Source organism: Dipteris shenzhenensis, chromosome 8 (genome assembly GCF_047967505.1).
Source record: "Dipteris shenzhenensis isolate YYH24624 ecotype China chromosome 8, Dip_SZ_1.0, whole genome shotgun sequence".
NCBI lineage: Eukaryota > Viridiplantae > Streptophyta > Polypodiopsida > Gleicheniales > Dipteridaceae > Dipteris > Dipteris shenzhenensis.
The window spans coordinates 46,941,674-46,964,448 of NC_141603.1; the positions used below are offsets into that span (position 1 = coordinate 46,941,674).

Sequence of the window (22,775 nt, forward strand, 5' to 3'; positions counted from 1 at the left end):
TAGCTTTCAATTGGACACATACAATGGGAACTACCTTAGTCTTGCCTTGACAGTCGAGTGCTAGTGTGCGCCATGCCTATTGTTGAGAATTGGCTTGGGAGAGTGGCATTGCCAATTTAGGAGAGTGCAAGGGTGGATACTTGTTGTAAAAGCATTTTCCTTTGCCAAAAGAAATAAATTAATACCAAAAGGGGCACCAAAGCATTTGCAGTCTCGTGTTTAGTTCATGAGTAGGGGCACCCTAGCCTCCCTTTTAGCATGTTTAAAGTTAGTTTCTCAATTTCTCAGTTACAATTAACTAATGGAAGTGGCTTGAATGATGCATTGTGGCTGTGATTGATGTGGATAACCTGTTAGTTATAGTTTACTGCCCTTTAGCTTTGCTATATCAATACTTAGCAATGGGCAATATAATAATTTACGACTCACTTGGAAGTTTCAAGTTAGTTGTGGGATTTGATCCAATTTGGATTTTATTCCCAAAAGAGAACTCAAGCAAGAGAAATGAACATCAATGCGCATGATCTCAACCACACTTTGTTTAGGATTCTATTGCGTAGTCAATGTTCTTATACATGCCCATACTACTACATTTTTGGGTGCTAATATACACCAAAACTACCCAAAAGATTTTGTACATGTACCCTCTTCTTTTCTAGTGCAATTTAACAATGGACTTGAGAATGGTGTATTGTCAAACTTGTTTCATCTCCATGGTAAACTATGTAGCTCAATGTATCCATGTACAACACTTTTGTGATTTTTGAAAGCTTTCCGCATCATCGATGACATCATTCTTGCACAACTATCACCACATCATTCTTGCACAACTATCGCCATGACAAAGAAGAACTTGCCATTTTATGCCACTTTTTCTCTTTAAGTGCTTTAAGCTATTCCTCCTTTCCCTTGTTGAGCTTTTTCTTTATTAATAATATAATGACCTATTTTACTCATAAACCTGAGAAAAAATGACCTTAGTCAAAATATTTGTTCTTGATGTGAGTTTCGTGTTCTTTAAAAAAAAGACCATAAACCTTGTCTGGGCATCAGATGTGTTCTTTCCATCTTCCATGTCTCTAATATAAACCGGAGCAAAAATGACCTATTTTATGAATATTATTTCTTGATGTCAATGTCGAGTTCTAAAAAAATACACCCACCATAAACCTTTTCACGAATCATCATGCATTGTACCGGCTGCTCAAGGCAGAAGTGACTAGACACGATTAAAGATACATGCCAATTCACTCTTACACGTGACCCTTGAGCCACCCAAGCCTTTTTGGATGTCTTTGTCTTTAATGTCAAGTATGGCTGAATTGACAATTATCACAATGATAATGGTCATATCATCCCATGTCAGCCACCCAAGTCTCCTATGAGGGTCTCTTGAGATAGGCTCGTTTCCGTCTATCTTTCATTATAACTAGTTACCATCATACTCTTCGCATCAATTCCAAGTTACAAAGGGCTATCTATGTGAAATCAAACCAATAGTAAGTGTATGATCCCAATAGAGATTTAGCATGAAGGCACATCATTTTCCCAAAAGGTGGCAAAACATTGAAAAAATTACAACCAAGTGCCTAGCAACATCCTATTTGAATATGTGCTAAGAATTATCTAAAGCTATAGCAAATTAGGGCTTCAAATGGCTCCCCACTTGCCCTATCCTTTCTAAAATTCTAATTGAACATTATGAATCCAATGACACCATTATTTATCACCTGAAGTGCAAGTAATATTCATCTCATTGGATAAGTTCATAAGAGATCTTGCAAGTCAAGAACATTCAGTAAGATTTGTCAAGGTGTTGGTAGAGGTCTCGAACACTTCTCACGATGAAAACTCGAGTCGAAGCCATTCAAGGGATCCTTAATCGTCCCTCTCGATGTTCACATCCTCCAAAACACAACCTAGTCAAGTGAGGAACGTTCCAAGTATTGCATTCCCATGACATAGAAGGGGAGGATAGGAGGCAATTGTGTCAAGATTAGCAGTTTCACTACACAGCACACAAAAATTCCCTCATTCTAGTAATGAATTAAATATATACCATATCATTGCCTTTGCTCAAAGATGGTGTCACCATCAACTAAGTATTACTGTAATACAAAAATGAGCATGAACATGAAAGCAAAAGTGCTAGGAATAGCAAAAGTGATTGTGAGTACATCTTCAAAGGCAAGCAACCTATACTCTGCAAAGTTAGGAAGAATAAGATCGATCAAAAAGGAAATCTCACATTTCATGCCCAATAATTTTATCAAACATGAAACCTTGGAATGGATTCATTGCACACCCCCCATTTTTGACAACCACAACAGACCGGGATCCCTAGACATTTTTTTACCTTGTATCTCAATGACCTCAGGATGCTGTACTGCCACAATGAATGTTTGGGCAACTTGACATCTTCCACCTTGATCTACTGCACAACACAAAATGTTTTGTGCCTTCTCGTATTAAGTAACAAAAAGCTCCAAAAAGTTGTTATTCCAAGCCCTTAAGTGTGACTGCTTTCAATCATTGGACAATTATAGAAACCTACAGCCATTCTGGCACTCCACAAGAACTTGACAATCATTGGACAATTAAAGGAAACCTACAGCCATTCTTAGGCACTCCACAAGAAAACTATCAAAAACACCTTGCAGTACAGCTTCTCAATCCCACATTCTCATGAAATTCCAAAAAGCAAGCAGACAACCCACTGTTGGCACTTCAATAATCGGCATTACCAATTGGCATTTCTAGCTGCTGTGGAGAAAGCTCAAGTGCTACAGTGCTCGAGGACCTCACGCTCGTGAATATCTCATCACGATGATCTGATGCCTTGGAGAGCATTCACTACAGTACTTTTTCAGTGTAGCTTCTCAATTACAAATCCCTCATTCCCATGAAAATTCAAAACACAAACCAGACAGTTCCACATAGTTGGCACTTCTAACTGTATGGAAAAAAAACGAAGTGCACAGATGATTTCGAGGACTCTAGTTGTGAGTATCTCGCCATGATATCTGAAGGCCATGGAGAGCATCTCACTAAAGTGCAAATGACCTTATTTTTCAAAAATGCCTCAAGAAAAACTGAACTTGACCTCACCATGTTCATATCGATAAAGTAGACCCTAAAATTTGGCCATGAGAGTCAAAAATAACCTTATCGAACGAGGGGCAATTTAGGGAACCACACCAGAATCTGCTATTACAACTTTTTTCTTTGGCTTGTCTGTGCGATCTGTCTCCTGTGATTCAATCTTCCGCACTATATCCAAACCTTCCAGAACTTGCCCAAATACCACATGTCGGTTATCCAGCCAAGAAGTCTGCATTCCAAACAACATTGGTTAGAACGAATATATAAAGATGAGGATACATCTAATGTAAAAAAGAGTATACTGGGAACAAAGAGCTATAAACTAAACCCCATAACAAAGAAACACCTTGTCCCAAAGGTCACTTATAAACCTTCAAACCATATGCAGTACAATAGCAAACTATAAATATGCCTCCCCCACCCATTCCACCTTCCCATCCCATCCCTCTTTTTGGTGATTCTGAGAATATATAATTTCCGCATCTTTGAAGTATTCTCACTTTCTTTTTTGTCAAATGCCAGGCTGTTCCACATTCCTAGTTCATTCTTCCCTCGCCCATTCCACCTTCCCCTCCCATCCCTCTTTTTGGTGATTCTGAGAATATATAATCTCCGCATCTTCGAAGTATTCTCACTTTCTTTTTTGTCAAATGCCAGGCTGTTCCACATTCCTAGTTCATTCTTCCCTCGCTTGCCTCAGCAGATCCTTCTGTTCCATCTTGTCTGGCAGATTCATTTCTTCACCCCACCCCCCCCTCCCCCAAAAAAAGCCCCTTCACTTCTCCACACCTACCTACCGACCATCTCTCTCTCTCTCTCTCAGGCTTTCACTCTCCCCTAACATTTTCTACACACACACACCCCTTTGTAAGACTAGAATATATCCTATCATACAAATTCAGATTTTCGTTGTTTTGAAGTCCAAAATTCTACAAAGAAACAAAAAGAGAAGAAATGTCAGCTAACAAATGTTTTTTGAAAACACAAAGTAGTCACACCTAGCAAGCGCAGCAATGCTTATGTCGTCACCTCTCTACCCCTCCCTTTAATTCCCCACCTCTGCTCTTTCAATGTCTACTGTTCTACTGATAAAAATGATCCTCTTCACTACCATCCTCACACTCTCTTTCTCCAATCTCTATCACACCCTTGCTGACAAATGACTGCACTACAGTGTACAACCCTGGAAGGTAAAAGGGGGAGGGGGGATTCAATTGCCATGCATAGCTGGAATTTTTCCCAGTTCCTACATATTTTTCAAGCTAGACAGCTACACACACACACGGGGGGGGGGGGGGGGGAGAGAGAGAGAGAGAGAGAGCCAACCTCATCCTCTGAAGACATAACACTGCCGTTTCAATCTCATGACAGACAAAAGGTGTTGAAAACCATGAATTCCATCATGCATAGCAGGGACTAGCTACTATGTCATCCCCACCAACGTGATCAGCACCCAACGTTGGGTGTAAACCATAGTATAAACAGATGCTCTCACACATACATATCCAGAAACAGCTGTAAATTGTACTTGGTTTTAAAGACTTTGAATCCTGTGAGGTGGCTGGCATTATTGAGATCTGTAGCCATACATGAGAGAGTAATGGCACCTTTCTTTTGTCCACTGTTTGCTCTCTTAAGGCAACTGGATATTTAGCTAACCCTCAAACAGCCTGTCACAACCAGCATGATACTTACCTGGAAAGGATTCTAACTAGCATCTGGGCATCATAATTAAAAAATCACTAATACTGGATTTTCTCCCCCCACACGAATGATTCTTCCTCACAAATTAAAAAGGAAAGAGCCAAATTACCTTGACAGTGCAAATGAAAAATTGGCTTCCATTGGTATTTGGACCAGCATTTGCCATACTCAATGTCCCAGGCCCTTCATGTATCACTAACCACATAGAAACAGGAAACTGTCAAGGTCGTAATTAATGAGAGCATTCATAGTCAAAGACGAGAGGTAGAAGCCGCCTCAAATAAAAAACTTACAAACAGCTTAAAATCAACTATCATTCACATCCTATTTCCAATAAAGAGATCTCCATTACTATTACATCCTGAACTTACATTTAAAATTTTCATCATCAAACTTCGAGCCATACACACTATATCCACCTCTTCCCTGCCAAGCCAAAAGAACATGTGGAAAATTCATTTAAAAGAAATCCACCAAGCCAAATAAAAGTGCAATCACAAACCAATCAAAGTCAAATTGACAGACATATCCCTTCCGGTAAAAGGTTGAAAAAAGGAAGAGATGGAGAGAGAAACTTGTCTCTTAATGAAACTTTAAAACTTCTTCACAACCTAATCTAAATGTTATCACCAAGCCACAAAAGGTCATAAATAAAATTGCAAACCAACATACTCATATTGACGCAGAGAGTTAGACCCACGAGACACAGGAGCGATGACGAAACTTGCCCTACCCTAAGAAGCCCCTTTTTAGGTTAATTATTATAGAGTTGTGTTGGAAGACAACACCCATCCGAATTCCATGCAAGAGACATGTCACATCTTCTCAACATCTATCCAATCAAATTGCAAAATATTCTTTATTTCTTATATTCATTTTCAACTTTCAGATTTTTTTTTTGATTGCAGTGTTTGCACATATTGTTTTTCATTGCCATTCCCATAGTACTGGTTGTTAGGGTCTAGCATTTGAAATGGACCCCCATGTTGAGTTAGTGGGCATTAGTGTTCCACAAGACTATTACGCCAATGGGGAAGGAAACCACAAGCCACTTGACGACTAATTAAATGCATAAACTATACACCGACCCTACAACTATATACCTAGATGAATCCAGGAACATTCCCAAACTCATCCTCTAAAAACACAACATAGTGCAATTTCAATCTCATGATAGTCACTCACAAGGTTGAAAACCATAAACTCCATCATGCATAGCAAGGACTAGCTACAATGACATCCCCACTGACGTCATCAGCGCCCAACAGTGGGTGTAGACCATAGTATAAAAATATGCTCTCACACATACAAATCCACACACCCACACATACTTGAGCATTCATTTATACAAAGTCTTCGTACTGAGTTTCTGTCAGCACTCCGGAGGTGAAGGGCAGACTCAGCCATGACGAAGGCTAGCACTAAAGAAGAAGGCTAATCAAAAGGTAGTCCAAAATCTCTTCATTCAAGCTACAACTACTTGTGAAGTCTAAACGTTTTCATTTAGTCTCTCCCCAACGAGCATCTAAGTCTAAATCTAGCTGATAGGGCAACGCACCATTTAAGATAGAAAGAATTATCACAATACCAGCAAACAACTATCTTGGTGTATGTCTATAGTCCCTTGGAGTGTGGGCCTATGGCATGATATAGTAATGAAGGTGCAAGAAACGAAAGCAGACTCAAGTGCCATTCAAGGTACATGGGATAGGCCATCAGAATATCAACGATGAAATCAAAATTGAAGTAGTTATAGCCTCAGAATTTAGGTTTAAGTTTACCTCATTGGCAATTATGACACATGGTAAGTAAGTGCCTAGAGACAAGGATAAGGTTTAAAAAGTAGAGAAGGAACCAAAAGGCCTAAATGAATAATGCCATTTCCATTAAAGTCTGCTTCTTCCACTCTGCAACTTCATTTCACTACGGTGTTTATGGCACTGTGTACAATGTCCCAAGCTGCTAAAAAATCAACCAACCCATGGCATCACCCCCCTGTCAGTCCAGAGCATGAGGAGCTTGTGTCCGCTCTCATTTTCAAACATGGCAGAAAATGCTTAAACATCTCATTTGGATTTCAAAACGTAAATCCAAGTGTGCGTAGTAAAACTCTCCACAAAGGTTACTAAGTACGAATAGAGCCTCCAAGCGATGCTGTCTGCATTGTTTTACATACATCACTACTATGAACTAAGTGCAACTTCCAGGATGTACCAACAATCCCGTCCTTAGGAAAGGAGAACCCCGACAAGCAGCCCTCAGAAATGTGCCTTGAAAGTACATGCATGTTTGGAAGATCTACCACCATGTCCTGTGAATGCATCTTGACCAAGCTACCACAGTTTAGATGCCCAAGTCTCTAATGCCATAGGTTAGTGTCACCAATAACAAAGCAGCTGCTGCACGTGCTCAATAACAGCCCCTCTCTTGTAAGAATCAAGATTACACAGCCCACTGGTAAGTGTTCCGATGAGTACAATGATGTTATCATGCCAGACGTTACACACAACAAACAATAACCATCAAAGCTCACTCTATTGCCATGTGTAGCAATGGATGACATAGAAGTAACATTTATTTTAATATTTAGAACATATAAAACCTCCATTATAGTGACTGCATCACCTGAGACTGATGTGACTTCCACTTGACCAATGCCTCTAACTGGATAACAAGCATTGCTGGCACATGTGATATGCCCCCCTTAGGCGCATCATCCAAGAATATAAACAAGTTCTTGTAGGACGTGATGTGCTTGGAAGCACCACTATCAAAGTACCATTCTGACAGAATCAGCCACAGTTAAAGCTGCATGACCCTTGGAAGGATCATAGTGGCATGTAACAACAAATGCCCACTCATCAAGAGCAATATTTGCTGCCTCATTGCTGTATTCACCTGCAGTAGGGGCATCTAAACTGCAAGTCCTGACTACTTTTTCTCTGAAGCAATCATCAAATGGAATATTTGCTGCCTCGTTGTTGTATTCACCTGCAGTAGGGGCATCTAAACTGCGAGTCCTGACTACTTTTTCTCTGAAGCAATCATCAAGAGGAATATTTGCTGCCTCATTGCTGTATTTACCTGCAGTAGGGCCATCTACACTGCAAAGTCCTGACTACTTCCTCCTTTTCCCTTCGGCGCATCATCCAAGAATATAAACAAGTTCTTGTAGGAGCTGATGTTCTTCGAAACACCACTATCAAAGTACCATTCTAACAAAATCAGCCACAGATAAAGCTGCATGATGCTTGGAAGGATTGTAGTAGGCATGAACAACAAATGCCCACTCATCAAGAGGAATATTTGCTGCCTCATTGCTGTATTCACCGGCATTAGGGGAATCTAAAATGCAAGTCCTGACTACTACTTTTTCTCTGGAGCAATCATCAAGAGGAATATTTGCTGCCTCATTGCTGTATTCAACTACAGTAGGGGCATCTACACTGCAAGTCCTGACTTCTTCTTTCTTTCCCCTTAGCCCATTATCCAAGAATATAAACAAGTTCTTGTAGGAGGTGATGTGCTCCGAAGCACCACTATCAAAGTACCATACATTCGGACAGAATCAGCCACAGATAAGCTGCATGATGCTTGGAAGGATCATAGCGGCATGTAATAACAAATGCCCACTCATCAAGAGAAGTATTTGCTGCCTAATTGCTATGTAGGGGCATCTAAATTGCAAGCCCTGACTCTTTATTCTTTTTCTCTAAATCAATGCACTTTCTGCATTCTGAGACGTCATGTCCAAGCTTCCTATAAAATTTGCATCTCCTTTCTTCTTGCCTTCACTCTGGCTATTCACTCTGTGGCTAGAAGTACATGAAGTACCAGCAGTAGTCTTAGGCTTGCTAAAATTCTTGCCCACCTTGCTTTTACCTTTATGGTCTATGGCAAATGCTTGATGTGCATTCATGCAGGCAGTCCGATTTGCATGGCTCTGCTCCTGCGAAAGCAATCGACAAGCTGATCAAAGGTACAGTGGTTGGGATTGCCCATGGCCACCTACCTCAAAGTAAGTAGAAGCAAAGCTTTTATAAGAATCAGGAAGTCCACTAAGCGTAGTAGACACAATCTGAGAATCTGGTGAGCTGCTCTCTAATGTCCTTGACCTCGCATGTTGTCCCCTTCTTCCATCTTGACACCACCCAACTGCCTACGCAAAACATGGCAACTCTAGCCTCATTCCTTATCTAATACAGAGATGTCGATTAATCCAATGTAGACCTTTGCTGTCCTGCAAGACCTTTCACAGACAAGTCGAGCCTCTCTCCCATCCCATCGGATCTAGTCCTGAGTAGCAGGCAATGCAACAGCAATGGTAGATGATCCGGAGGTAGCAATGATATCATAACCTGGGGCAAAGGGTGCAGTGGCATGAGGTGTCTGAAGCACAAGTCTCACATCAGTTCCTACAACAATACCCCAAATTTTTTAGCAACTAAGACATGGCACATCATGTACGACCACATAGGATAGTTGATGCCATCGAGCTTGTCCTCAGCATTAAGCATCCCAAGCAAATCATTACCGGCCCATAGTAGGCCCGAAACGTTTCCCCAATGTTTTGGGAATGAAACGCACATTTCGGGCCTTCCAAAAAAACCCCAAAAGTTCAAAAGCCCCAAAAGTGCATCGATTTTGGGAAAACAAGGTCCCCCTATCGATTTTGCCATCGTGCTAACTCTCCGCGCATCAAATCATCATACAGCCCATCGAATCACTGATTGCATGCCCCAAGCCTTTAAGCGCAGCCAGTACAACCATACATCACGATATTCACAGCCCATACGGCACAGACCATACAGCACGTACGATCACCAGTATACATGCAATAGTCGTCAAGCAGGCCCTAACGCCCTTGCAGGCTAGATCTGCCATCCACATAGTTCACCAGCCATACTGACTCTCCGCGCGTCAAATCGCCGTACAGCCCGTCGAATCACCAATCACATTCTCCGAGCCTTTAAATGCAGCTCGTACACTCCGTACATCACGATATTCGCAGCCCACACGGCATAGGCCGTACAGCACCGGTACATGCTACAGCTGTCAAGCATATGCCCTAAAGCCCTTGCAGGCTGCACCTGCCATCCACATAGTTCGCCAGCCTGCTCAGTAGTAAGTTCAAGCATTCACTTGAAATCCTTCACGCTTCCTGCATAATGTAGGCTGTAATAACTTGTAAGCTAAGCCCAAGGCTCTCTCTTTTTCTGCCTTTGCAAGAAGCAAGATGCCTCGAGATGCGCTATGGGAAAATGTTGTTTTTGAGTCCACGTACACTGGCTCAAGTGCTCAAAAATGGAAGTGTAAGTTAAGTGACAAGCCACATACTAGTAGTGGAACCAGGCTGAAGGCACATTTCTCCCACACCTCAAGCTTCTATGTAGCCAGGTTACTCCATAGATTTTCAACCAACTAAAAAGGTGGAAGTCTAGGGGAATTCCGATCCAGAAACTCCCGAACTGGGAATCCATTCGAGGAGATGCAAGTAATGCAATATCCAAGAGATCTCGCTGTAAGAAATCCTAGATTTACTATATTTAGAAATGTGCTAAGGAATAGAAAAGAGACTGAAATAGCAGAGAACAAGGAATATTTGTATTGCTTGAGTGTCTATAGTGTAGCTGTAGTGTGTCATCCATACAATTGGGCCTCTCTTATATAGAGAGTGAAGAGTCACACATGAAAAGGTGTGTACTCCAAAGTGTATGTGCATGAAGAGGTGTGTACCCCTTGTGAAGGGTGTGACCCTTGATGAGAGGGTACATTACAATAGGAGTGTCTCTTCAATAGAATGTCTCTTGTGAAGGGTTGTGCCTCATAGGAAGTGTCCCATCGAAATGGCATACCCTTCCACAGGGGTCCATTCATCAAACCATCCATAAGTCTAGATATAGAGAAAGGAATACGTCACAGATCGTGACATCCCCTCCCACTCGAAATAAGACCCTGGTGGAGATAATGAGCTGATGTAGAAAATATCACGGTAAATTCTGAATATACTGCTGTAAACTGTCAGGTTACTGCTGTAAGTCTTCATTAGATTGGCAAGTAGCGTCGGAGTCGTCCAAGTCTCGCCAAAGAACAAGGAATTCCGTGATAAGTCGATGTTGAGTCTCTCACAGTCGATGGTCCAGAATACGCTCAGGAATAAGAAGAACATAATCGTCTTCGATTTCTGCGACATAATCACCTACAGGAGGAACTGCTTCATCGCCTGGAATGTACGTCTTTAGCCAAGAAATATGAAATGTCGGATGGATTTTACCCCATCATGGCGGTAATTTCAATTTGTAACTTGAAGGTGAATTTTTCTTGACGATCCAGAAAGGTCCATTGTATCGTGGTCGCAACTTAGGAAACACAGACTTAACCGTCTTATAGCGATGTGGGCCTACAAATAATAGCACCATGTCACCAGTGTCAAATTCCAGGTGACGTCTATGTTTATTGGCAGACCGTTGATACCGCTCTTGCGCTTTTCGCATATGATCCCTGACTTGGAGTAGAATGTCTTGCATTTCTTGAACCAGTTGATGGGCTAGGGCAACTCGATGTTGAAGTACAAAATTCGTTGGTACAATCGGAGTGTGTCCATGAGCTGCTTGGAATGGAGTCATGCTGATGGCACTATAGAAAGAGTTATTATAAGCAAACTCAAGGAGTGGTAGATACTCTTCCCAAGCTGCTAGGCGTGACTGAATATAATGTTTAAGCATTTCTTCCAGAACTTGGTTGACTCTTTCAATCTCGCCACCTGATTCTAGGTGGTAGGCTGAACTGAACAGTAAAGTTGTAGCCAAAGATTCAAACAATGAAATCCAAAAGTGACTCGTAAACTTAGGATCTTTGTCGGATATGATATTCTTAGGCAATCCATGGTGTCGGAAGATGTGTTGTATGAAGAGTTTGGCTATGTCCGGAACCAGTACACTGCTTTTGCAAGCAACAAAGTGTGTCATTTTGGACAATCGATCAACAATTACCATAATCTGAGTGTTACCTTTGGAGGATCGTGGTAGTGTTGTAATGAAATCGATGGAAATACTTTCCCACCTTTCAGTTGGAACTGGAAGAGGCCGAAGAAGTCCTGTTGGAAATCGTCAGCTTGCTTTCATTTGTTGTTGACAAGATAAGCAAGATGTACCCTATGTTGCACTAAGTAACCTATGAGTATTGTTGATGCCTGGATGGGCAGCATAAGGAACTACATGATGCTCTTTTAACAAAAGACGTCGAACATCCTTGTCATGTGGTACACAGACGCGATCTTGATAATACACAAGGTCGTCCGTATAAGAATAGGATGAGAAAATCTTCTGTTCGGAAGTCGAAGATTGATCTTTTGAAAGAACTTGTACTGCTGTGCCGAAAGTACTCAATGGTCATGTGAAAGTTGGCCAAAAACTCAACCCAGCGTGCTTGTCGAGCGTTCATGACTGGCTGAGTAAAGATATACTTTAGAGAGTGATGGTCTGTCTTGACCACCGAGTCGGCTCCCATGAGATAATGTTTCCAAGAGCGATAAGCATGTACAACCGCAAGAAACTCCTTATCATAAACCGGGTATCGGGTTTGGATATCGGAATGTTTATGGCTGTCAAAAGCAATAACACTGCCTTCTTGCATCAACACTGCTCCTGTAGCGATGTCGGAAGCGTCGGTCATGACCTCAAATGAAAGGTTTGGGTCAGCAATAGCCATAACTGGTGTGGTAGTGAGTGCTTGCTTAAGTTATTGGAAACTATACTCTGTTTCGGGAAGCCATTGAAAAATTACTGTGCTTTTCAATAATTCGGACATAGGAGCAACGATTTCGAAAAACTGATAGACCTTTGTATGGTAGAAGTTTGCCAATCCGAGAAAAGAGCGGACATCATGAACATACTTAGGAGTAGGCCAATTTCAGATTACCTCGACCTTCTTGGGATCCACAGAGATGCCTTGAGCTGAAATAACATGTCCCAAATATTCGAGTTGGGTCTTGAAGAACTCACTCTTCTCAATGTTGATGTAGAGAGAATGTGCGCGGAGAACTTCAAAAACTTGGTGAAGATGTTGTTTGTGCTCATGTAGGAATCTGCTGAAAACGAGGATGTCATCGAGGTAAACGATGACGAACTTATCAAGGAAAGGCCTGAAGATGTCGTTCATTAGTGTCATGAATGTGGCCGGGGCATTGTTTAACCCAAAAGGCATGACGAAACATTCATAGTGTCCATACTTTGTTCGAAAAGCTGTCTTGTACTCATCGCCTTCTCGTAAGCGAATTTGATGATAATCTGAACGAAGATCAATCTTTGAGAATTATGTTGCGTGTAGAAGTTGATCGAAGAGGTCATCGATGCGAGGCAATGGATACTTGTTTTTGATAGTGAGCTTGTTGAGGGCTCGATAGTCGATGCAGAGGCGCATTGACTTATTCTTTTTTCGACAAGTAGTACAAGAGATCCGAAAGGGCTGCGACTGGGCCGAATGTGACCTTTGTCGAGTAGTTCGGTCACCTATCTTTGGATTTCTTCATTTTGAGTGTAAGAAACCCAATAAGGAGGTTTCGACGGTGGATTACTGCCGGGGATAAGTTCGATTGGGTGATCCACTGGTAACTGCTTTGGCAATTCATGTGGAAAAATATCCAAGTAGGGCTGGAAAAAAGGTTGGTTGAGGTATTCAGGAGGATCCTTTGTTGGTGTCTCCTCTAATGTCATAACCAACAAAAGTGAAGTCTTTACTTGATGTTTACGAATCCACTTCTTTACTTGTAGGGCAGAGGCAACTGGGGTTGAAGGAGAGTCCCTAGAACTAGTTAGCTCAATAAGTTTTTCCTGGTGGACAAACTGGATAGTATGGCTGCGAAAACTGATTGATGGATCATGGTCGTAGAGCCACTGTTGTCTAAGTATGACATCGTATCGAGAACGAGGCATGATGTCGAAGTTCAACTTGTCAGTATGATGTTGGATGCGAAAAGACAAGTTTTTGATCTTGGTGTTGCACAAGAAGGTAGTTCTATTTGCGAGTTCTAGGACTGGTGGTCAACCGAAGTTTGTCGACCATAGAACTAGCTAGGAAGTTATGAGAGAAGCCACTATCGATGAGGATAGTGACCGTTGTTCCACAAATCGATCCTTGAATACAAAGTACTTGAGTGACCAGGGAAGGTTCGGGGTTGCTGGCAAGGCTCAAGTGGATGGTATTTGCCATTCGAACAACTTTGCCTTTCTTGTCTTGTGCTGGGATAGCATCTTCTATTTGGGAAGTGCTAGGTTCCATATTGGAATTTTCCTTTGGTCGCTTGGGACAATCGAACCATCTATGGTCGCCTGTACAGATGGTACAAAGTCCTTTTGTGCTGGAGTTGTTCTTCTTGTCAGTGGCCGCACCTTTATGTTGGGGATGACGGTAATGACTTTGTGAAGAAGAAGAGGAGCGATCCTTGGAGGAGTGCTTCTGTTGGAATCCAGCATATGTTTCTGAGACTTGTGGGGATCTTGAGACTGTCGCTGACCTTGATTACCCCAGTTTTTTCTAAACCTGGGGTTATCTTGAGGGCGTGCACCTTTGGCCATAGTAGAGTTCTGTGTTCGATTAGCACTATGCTTCCCTATGTTTTGGAAATCAGTAATGCGCTCTACGTAAGCAATAGCGCCAGCTGTGGTGGTGATGTTTGCTTTGAGGACATCAATGCGTAACGAGGGATTTAGGCCTGAGATGAAAGCATGAAGGCGATCATCATCAGTTAACCCATCAATCTCCAGCACCAATGTGGTAAACTGAGAGATGTAGGAAGACAGGGAGCTTATTTGCTCCAACTGTCGGAGTTTTGAACGTGCTTGAAAGTCCGCATTGGCAGGTATGAACTGCTTACGAAGCACATGTTCAAAACGTTCCCAAGTTAACACACTTTTGCCGTCCTTTAAGCGTCTTTGCCACCATAGGAAAGCTGTATCCTTGAGGAGACACTTTTGCTATCCTTTAAGCGTCTTTGCCACCATAGGAAAGTTGTATCCTTCAGGAGGGAGGCTGCCATGGCAATCTTTTTGCCTTCAGTGAAATCAACATTATCAAAGTACATGCGCAATTTTGCGAGCCAATGGTCAACTATTCGACGATTTCGTTGACCAGTGTAGGCTTCCAAAAGTTGAATGTCAAGTCTTTTAGTTTTGGAAGCTTGGAGTAAACGGTAGAGGGCACGAAGTTCAGTGTTTTCTATCTCTAGTGGAAATGAGTCCACATAGTCGTCTGGTTGTGACACGTCATCCTCTGTATGTGTGGTACTGCGAGAATCTTGGAGTTGTTGAACTTTCTGGACCAAGTCGAAGATGTTGTCCTGAAGCTGGGAAATTTGAAGTTGAAGTAGTGCTTCACATTGTAAGTTGACTTCAGAAGTCTTTTTTGGACTTGAGTCGCTTATCTCCGGAGAGGCTGCACGCGAGCGTTGCGACATATCTGAGGTCCCCGTGAGAAAAGCACAAACCTGCGCTCTAGTTTGTACCATTCCTAGAAGAAGATTCGGGCTGCTCCCTGAGGTTGCTCATGTTGGAGGGGGCAGGAGAAGCAAGATGGAACCAGCCGTGGAAATCTGGTAAAGGAGGTATGTCTGAGGTAACACTGGTGATGCCGAAATGGATGTTACTGCTCGTGAGAGTACAGGGGTAGGTTGCAGAGTCCACAGATCTGAGAAGGGATAAGGAGCTACTGTCGGAAGTGGAGGATATCCAGGAGAAGGAGTGGCTTCAGAGTGCAAATACTGTCTTGGGGAAGGTACAACCTGTATAGGAGGATATCTGGGAGCTGAAGGAGGTGGAGAGTACCCTCGAGATGCTGAAGCTGAGGGGTAAAAATCTCTCCAAAGATGGACAGCAAACTCGTGAGGGATATCGGGCTCTGGGTATCTACATGTCTCGTGGAACACAACCTGGACTGTGCTGAGGAAGTAATGTAACTGAGGTGCCTCACGCAGAAGGTATAGGATGTGGTCCAAATCACTGGAAGGGCACGTGATACAGAAGACCCACGCTGCAAAAGCTCCGAAATGGGCTGGTTGTGCAATCTGAACACGATATTGTGTGGTAGATGATGCCTGAGGTGTCCTAGAAAGGACTGGGGAATTACCAAGGGTTTCCATGCTTTAAGGAGGAGGCTTTCATTTGCTGTAATTTGATACTAAGTGTCAAATAACAATATGAAAGAGAATCCTTAGAAATAGAATGGAAAGAATCCACCTGGCATAGATTTAATCTGCCAATTAGTTGCGTAGGAAAGGCCTGCAGATCACTGTCCAAAGGTCCATGTTGCTGTCCTTGCAAATCCACGTGCATGTGTGAACAAGAAATAGTTGCCTGGTAGACTTTCGAGGCAGATATGGGCGTTGGTAGAGGCTGGGTGCAGAAAAGGCAGATTTCGTGGAACCAATCACGCTTTTCCTGCGTTGAATTCAGAGGCAAGTACCAGTAGGGTGCGAGGAGCAGATCTGGGCCTGGCTGGTCAGAATTGGAAGGCAGCAAAAAGGGCGCTTTTCACAGGCTAAGGTGGCGAGATAAGCCATCAGGATTCAGCTGGTCTGAATCGCGATAGAGGGGCAGAAAAACTGCTGGGCACAGGTAGGTATGGTGGCAAAAAAAAAAGGGCAGCCTGCTTGCTTGTGGCGATGCTTGCTGCGTGCTTCCAAGGCTGAAGCGCGGCAGCATGGGCAGGGATCTGGCGCTGAGAGACTGGCAGGAACCCAGGGCAGCAAACCGGCTGATGGAGGGCTGCGTATGGCGTGGAAAGGGAGGTGAGCCTGCGTGACGAATTTCCGTACGGGCTTCAAATGGGAATCGTCATTTTTTGTGTGGCTGCCTAGGTTGGGTGGTTGCCAAAAATTAAAGCGTGGGTTTAATTAACCCTTGGTAGTCTAGGGTTAGGCCTAAGGTATGGGGCTGGTTTTTCCTTTTTAGCCCCTCTAGGTACCCTTTTTATAGGGTGCTTGGTGCCAAAAGGTGTGCCTATTCTAAGGGGTGTGACCCTTGGAATAGGTGTACCTTTTCATGAAGGGGTGTGACCCTGTTTTCAAAAGGGGTGTCCCCACACGAAGAGGTGTGTCCTTTTTTCCACGATGGGGTGTGTCCCTTGCGTGAGGAGTCAAAACTCTTCATCAAAAGGTGTGTCCTTTTTTCCACGATGGGGTGTGTCCCTTGGGTGAGGAGTCAAAACTCTTCATCAAAAGGTGTGTCCGATGGTGGAAAAGGTGCGTCCCTTGGTTTTGGGACAGCCCAAGCACATGAAAAGACACGATTTTTGTCGTGTCCATTCACATCAACTCGTGATGTGTGGGAGATGGAGAGGCCAATGATGACTTTAGGCAGGGTTGGCGCTAAAAATTTTTATGCTCATTCTCTCCATCTCTTCCATGCACAATGTGCACGGATCCTTCTAGCGGAAAAAGATGTATCAGATAGGCGCTAGGAGGTGGGGGGCATTTCCTACAAGCAGGAGCGAAATTTGCTCTGATACCACTGTAAGAAATCCTAGATTTACTATATTTAGAAATGTGCTAAGGAACAGAAAAGAGACTGAAATAGCAGAGAACAAGGAATATTTATATTGCTTGAGTGTCTGTAGTGTAGCTGTAGTGTGTCATCCATACAATTGGGCCTCTCTTATATAGAGAGTGAAGAGTCACACATGAAAAGATGTGTACTCCAAAGTGTATGTGCATGAAGAGGTGTGTACCCCTTGTGAAGGGTGTGACCCTTGATGAGAGGGTACATTACAATAGGAGTGTCTCTTCAATAGAATGTCTCTTGGGAAGGGTTGTGCCTCAATGCCTCATAGGAAGTGTCCCGTCGAAAGGGCATACCCTTCCACAAGTGTCCATTCATCAAACCATCCATAAGTCTAGATATAGAGAAAGGAATACGTCACAGATCGTGACACTCGCACTATTACAAAGGGGACTTGGAGGGAGAAGAGGCCAATAATGTTGTTGGTATTGGTGATATTTCAAGCGCAGCACCTCGAGCCAAAAGGACTAGTTTGCATGTTTATAAGCAAGGGCATTTGAAGACAGGGATGCAAAAGGCTGTGCCATGAATGAGGCTACTAGTCAATTACAAAGTTGTTCATCCAATGTGGGATGTCTTTAAACATTGCGTGCACACCTGCTTGGAAAAAGGTCATAAGATCCATCTCACACACAAGTTGTAAGTGGGATGGCCTCTCTTATCACAGCTTACGCACATCACACCTTCACAAGGAAAAGGAGTCTTTGAAGAGGGAGCTGCAACCACTAAAGGCTACTTAGGAGAAGTATGGTGCACATTGCTATGTGATGGTTGGTCGGATGTGAGAAGGATAAGTGTAGACAAGAACATGTCCCGTCATGCAAAGGCACTATGTTCCTTCGTGCCATTGATGCATTCATTGCAGGGTCCGTAGTTATAGGCGAATTTACTTGGTCCCATATCTGCCGAGCTATCCATGAAATCAGACCTCACAACATTGTGCACGTCATTACAGATAATGGCTCCAATTGTGTGTCTATGGGAGTCATGCTTGAGGGAGAGTTTCCTAAGATTGTCCGGTCACCTTGTGCGGCCCACAGCCTTGATCTCTTGATGGAAAATGAAACCGGCCTCTAATCACTCAGAGGGCAGTGGAACTAAACCTTTAATCACTTCAGCACTTATTTACAGCTCACAAAGCATATATCACAACCATTAACCATTGCATGATCACCATTTGGCATTTACCCATTTGTTCACAAACAAAACCACTGAAAAAGGGATGGAGGCTAGAATGCCCCTGCTCAACAGACATAGACAAGTGCACCCGATTGGCCCCAAACACCGTGGCGCCCCTTTCGGTATTTCTTTATATTTCACAGTGAAATGATTACAAGTTGCATCTGGGAGACCTTCCCTGCAACTGAGCACGCAGCCCCAATTCACTAAGCCTTCGCAAGGCTTTCAAGCATATAACACCATCACATAAGTGCACTTAACCCATAGGCTCAACCCAAAGGCATTCTCTTTTCCGAGTGCAATTCCATTGGCTGTCCAGATGCAATCACACTACACCCCAGCTGCACTCTCCTTGAGTGGTTTCCAGATGGCATTCACAAAGCTTTTCAAAGCTCCGAAATAAAATCAGCAAAGTACCCAACCAAAGAATGACTCATGTAGCACTGCCTGGGCACCTGTGAGCCAAGAAAGAGGCGGCACACGAGGCCAACCAATAGCTTATGGCAAAAAGAAATTGCAGTAGCAAAATCACAACTCACCAAGCCCTGAAGACTCGAACCAAGTCCTCAATCGCCAAGAGGACATAGTAGCCAATGCCCAATTGCATTCTCAGCCAAAGAGGAGTGCAAAGGCATGAAGAAAGAGCATTTACAAGAGCCGACCAGCAAGAATTCCACTGAAAAATGCGAAAAGAAACACTTCTGTCGCGAAGAAGTGGGAGTTCTTGGGCTCAAAAGAAGCGTGCTTCAGAGAGGAATGCATTGAGAAGGTTTTGGAGAAGTTTCATCGCCGGAAAGTCCTCCAAAACTGAGAAAAACCAGTCAACCAGCACGTCGGACCACTCGAAATTCAACAGAAAGCTGTAGCTTTGCAAGAGGAGAGGCCCAGGAGGCGGTAGAAGCAAAAAGGTCCAGAAAAAGCCACTTTTGCAAATTCGTCCAGCAAAAGAAGTGCTCAGCTCTGCCCGTTCTACCAAACGCACGGAGGGAAAAGCATATCACTACGAAGGGGAGGCAGAGGGGAAGCCATCGGGCCAAACGGAAGTTGAGGAATCCAAACGGGTGAGGAGTTATGAAGAAAAACGGAATTCCGCTGAAGGAGGCTGAAAAACCAGTCCAAAATCTCAACAAAGGGAGAAGATGAGAGAGAAAACCACACATGTGAAGTTTAGAAGGCCCAGGAAGGTCCAGGAATGGCAAAGGAGCATGTAGAAGGCACTAGAGCCACCTGGAACTCTAGGGGGGCCACTGAAGGTACATGGCCCTCTAGGGGGCCCATTAAAAATGCCACGTCATCATTTCCCAACAACCACTCTTTTAATTCCTTGGAATGCCTTTGGGCCTAGGGATTAATTACGCTTATGTGCTAGGCACCATGCCGCGTTTAATTACACATTATTAAGCCCACGCTTGGACTTTTAAAACCAAAGTTGTCACGGTCTTGTAGTACATTAAAGTACCTAGAATTTCACGCCCCCGTCACATACCCCTCTCTTGAAACAGCAAACCACAGTTTGCTGCCCCAAAACACAGGAGCGAGCATGAAATTTAGCATAAAAGAGTATACAAGAAAGCCGCAGCTATAGTATACAGAGACAGTGAAAATATGGCTAGGAGAGGCATGCATCCATCCATATATACTGCTCAAAATCTATGTGATCCTCGGCGATCAATAGTCAAGATGCATCAATATCATGAAGTCTCACAGCAGAAATACTGTCAGCTCAGTATCTCGGATGAAACATACAGTGTCATCAAGCGACCTCATGAAATCACGGTGAGCCCGTCTGTACTGAGGGAGTGGAGGTGCTACCCCCCTCTCGAACATCAGGTAATGCTCCAGACGCTCGCTCTGCTGAACTACCTGTAGGAGCCCGGACCGCAGTCGGCTCTAATTGGAAAGCATCAAGGTAAAGCTGCAATATCCCAGGTGAATCTGCCAGTTCACCTTCCTCCATCCATTTCGCATCAAGTGATGGGTAATTTTGAAATTTTACCAAGTAGCGACGGATAACTTTACCCTTGAGCTTTCTATCTCTGTGTGCCAGAATCTGCTCTGGGACCAGAAGTTCATCCTGTTCTTCCACTTCAGGCTGCACCTCATCAGGTACATCCTCGGGAATATCTCCATGATATTGCTTTAATAAGCTCACATGAAAGGCATTATGTATCTTCCAATGCGGAGGCAACTTCAGCCTGTAAGCTACCTCGTTTATCTTTTCAGAAACCTGGAAAGGACCATAGTAACGCATGTTCAGCTTTGTGTACAACCTTTCCTTGCCTTTCTTATTTTTCAGCCTTGCCTTCTGAAAACGCAGCAAAACCCAATCACCTTCTGTGAATACCAATTCCCTGCGGTGCTTATCTGCTGCTCTTTTCTGCTTGTCTTGACTTCTTTGCAAGGCATATTTGATCTTCTTGTAAGCCTCTTCAAGGCTTTCCACAAAACGATCAGCTTCGAAGATTTTCTCTTTTGTATGCAAAATGGGAGGTATCTTCCTGGCACCTTCCACTATTTCAAAAGGTGCTTTACCTGTGGATGTGTGCACCGTATTATTGTAAGCATATTCCAGCAAAGGCAAATAATGCTCCCATTTGCTTTTGTGGTCTGAGACATAGCATTTAAACATATCCAAGATGGTAGAGTTTTCCTGCTCCGATTGTCCATCAGACTGAGGGTGAAAAGATGACGAAAAATTCAGCGTAGTGCCCATATTTTCAAACAGTCCTCTCCAAAAGAGGCTGGTCATCCTCGGATCTCTATCACTGATTATGGATTCAGGCATCCCATGATACTTGAAGACATGCTGCAAAAACAATCTGGCCATTTGATCTGCTGTAATTTTCTTTCTTACTGGCACAAAGTGGGCTTGTTTGCTAAACCTGCAAATTATTGTCCACAATCCATCATGTCCAGTAGGAGTACGTGGAAGATCAAACACAAAATCCATAGCTATGCTTTGCCATGGTCTATCAGGAATTGGCAAAGGGTGTAACAACCCAGGTGCCTTCTGCCTGTCAAACTTTACTTTCTGACAAACCATGCATGTTCTCACATAATCTTCCACATCTTTCCTCAAAGATGGCCAATAAAAGTATTGCTCCACTGCTGTAATTGTTGCTGTAATTCCCCTATGTCCTGCATATGGAGGAGCATGACTTTCCATTATGACTTTCTGTCGCATCTGATCAGTGACACAGAGTCGTCCATGCATCAAAATGAAACCCTCTTTCAACATATAGTGATCATGCCTTTGACCATCAGAAAGCTGATCATAAATAGTTGAAAAATCAGCATCATTAACATACTGATCTTTCATCACATCTAACACATTGTTGTAAGCAATGCTCACTGCTGAAACACTGGGTTTCTTGGAGACTGCTTCAGGCTGTGGTTTCCTGGAAAGTGCATCAGCCACGACATTTTTGTTACCCGGTACATGTACAATTTGAAAATGAAACATTGAGAGGAAGTTAGCCCATCTCATGTGCTTTTCAGATAATTTTCTCTGCGTGAGAAAATATCTAAGTGACTGATGATCTGTTTGCACATAAAAATCAGCTCCAAGAAGGTAATGTTTCCATGTGGTCAAAGCATGTATCACTGCTAACATTTCCTTCTCGTATGTCTGCAAGTACAATTCAGCATCTTTGAGAACTCTACTCTCATATGCAACCACTCTGCCATCCTGCATCAAAGTGCCTCCTATGCTGTTTCCACATGCATCACAAGTTACAGCAAAGGGTTTTGCAAGATCTGGCAAGATAATAACGGGTTCAGAACACAATTTTTGCTTCAGCTCTTCAAAAGCTGCATTTTCCTTTGGTCCCCACCGAAACGGTACAGCTTTCTTTTGTAAAGCATGCAAGGGAGAAGCAATTTCTGCAAAGTACTTTATAAACCTCCGATAGTATGAACACAACCCAAGAAAGCTTCTCACTTCATGCAGATTTTTCAAAATTGGCCAACTCCTTATGGCCTCAACTTTTGCAGGATCCATCTTGACTCCATCCTTTGACACTATATGACCGAGAAAATGAATCTCATGCATAAAGAATTCACTTTTCTTGGTGTTTATTAATAGCTTGTGTCTTTTCAACTCTTGAAACACAATAGTGAGGTGTTTCCTGTGCTCCTGCTCATTTTTAGAGAACACAATGATGTCATCAAAGAAAGTGCCCACAAACTTTCTGTGTGCTCTAAAAATTCTGTCCATCATTCTATTGAAAGTGGCAGGTG

General features: G+C 43.1%; 1 protein-coding gene across 1 annotated transcript in view; it reads right to left on the reverse strand.

Moving 5' to 3' along the window:
- Positions 1–2,719: 2,719 nt before the first annotated feature.
- Positions 2,720–22,775, reverse strand: part of LOC147899597 (uncharacterized) — a 74,255-nt gene continuing 54,199 nt past the window's right edge. Inside the window, exons 5-7 of the mRNA XM_087378686.1 lie at positions 5,178–5,232; positions 4,916–5,001; positions 2,720–3,331 (exon numbers count right to left, since the gene is read on the reverse strand). Coding sequence (XP_087234812.1) covers positions 3,185–3,331; positions 4,916–5,001; positions 5,178–5,232 — 288 coding nt within the window. The 3' untranslated portion in view covers positions 2,720–3,184. The remainder of the gene's footprint in view (positions 3,332–4,915; positions 5,002–5,177; positions 5,233–22,775) is intronic.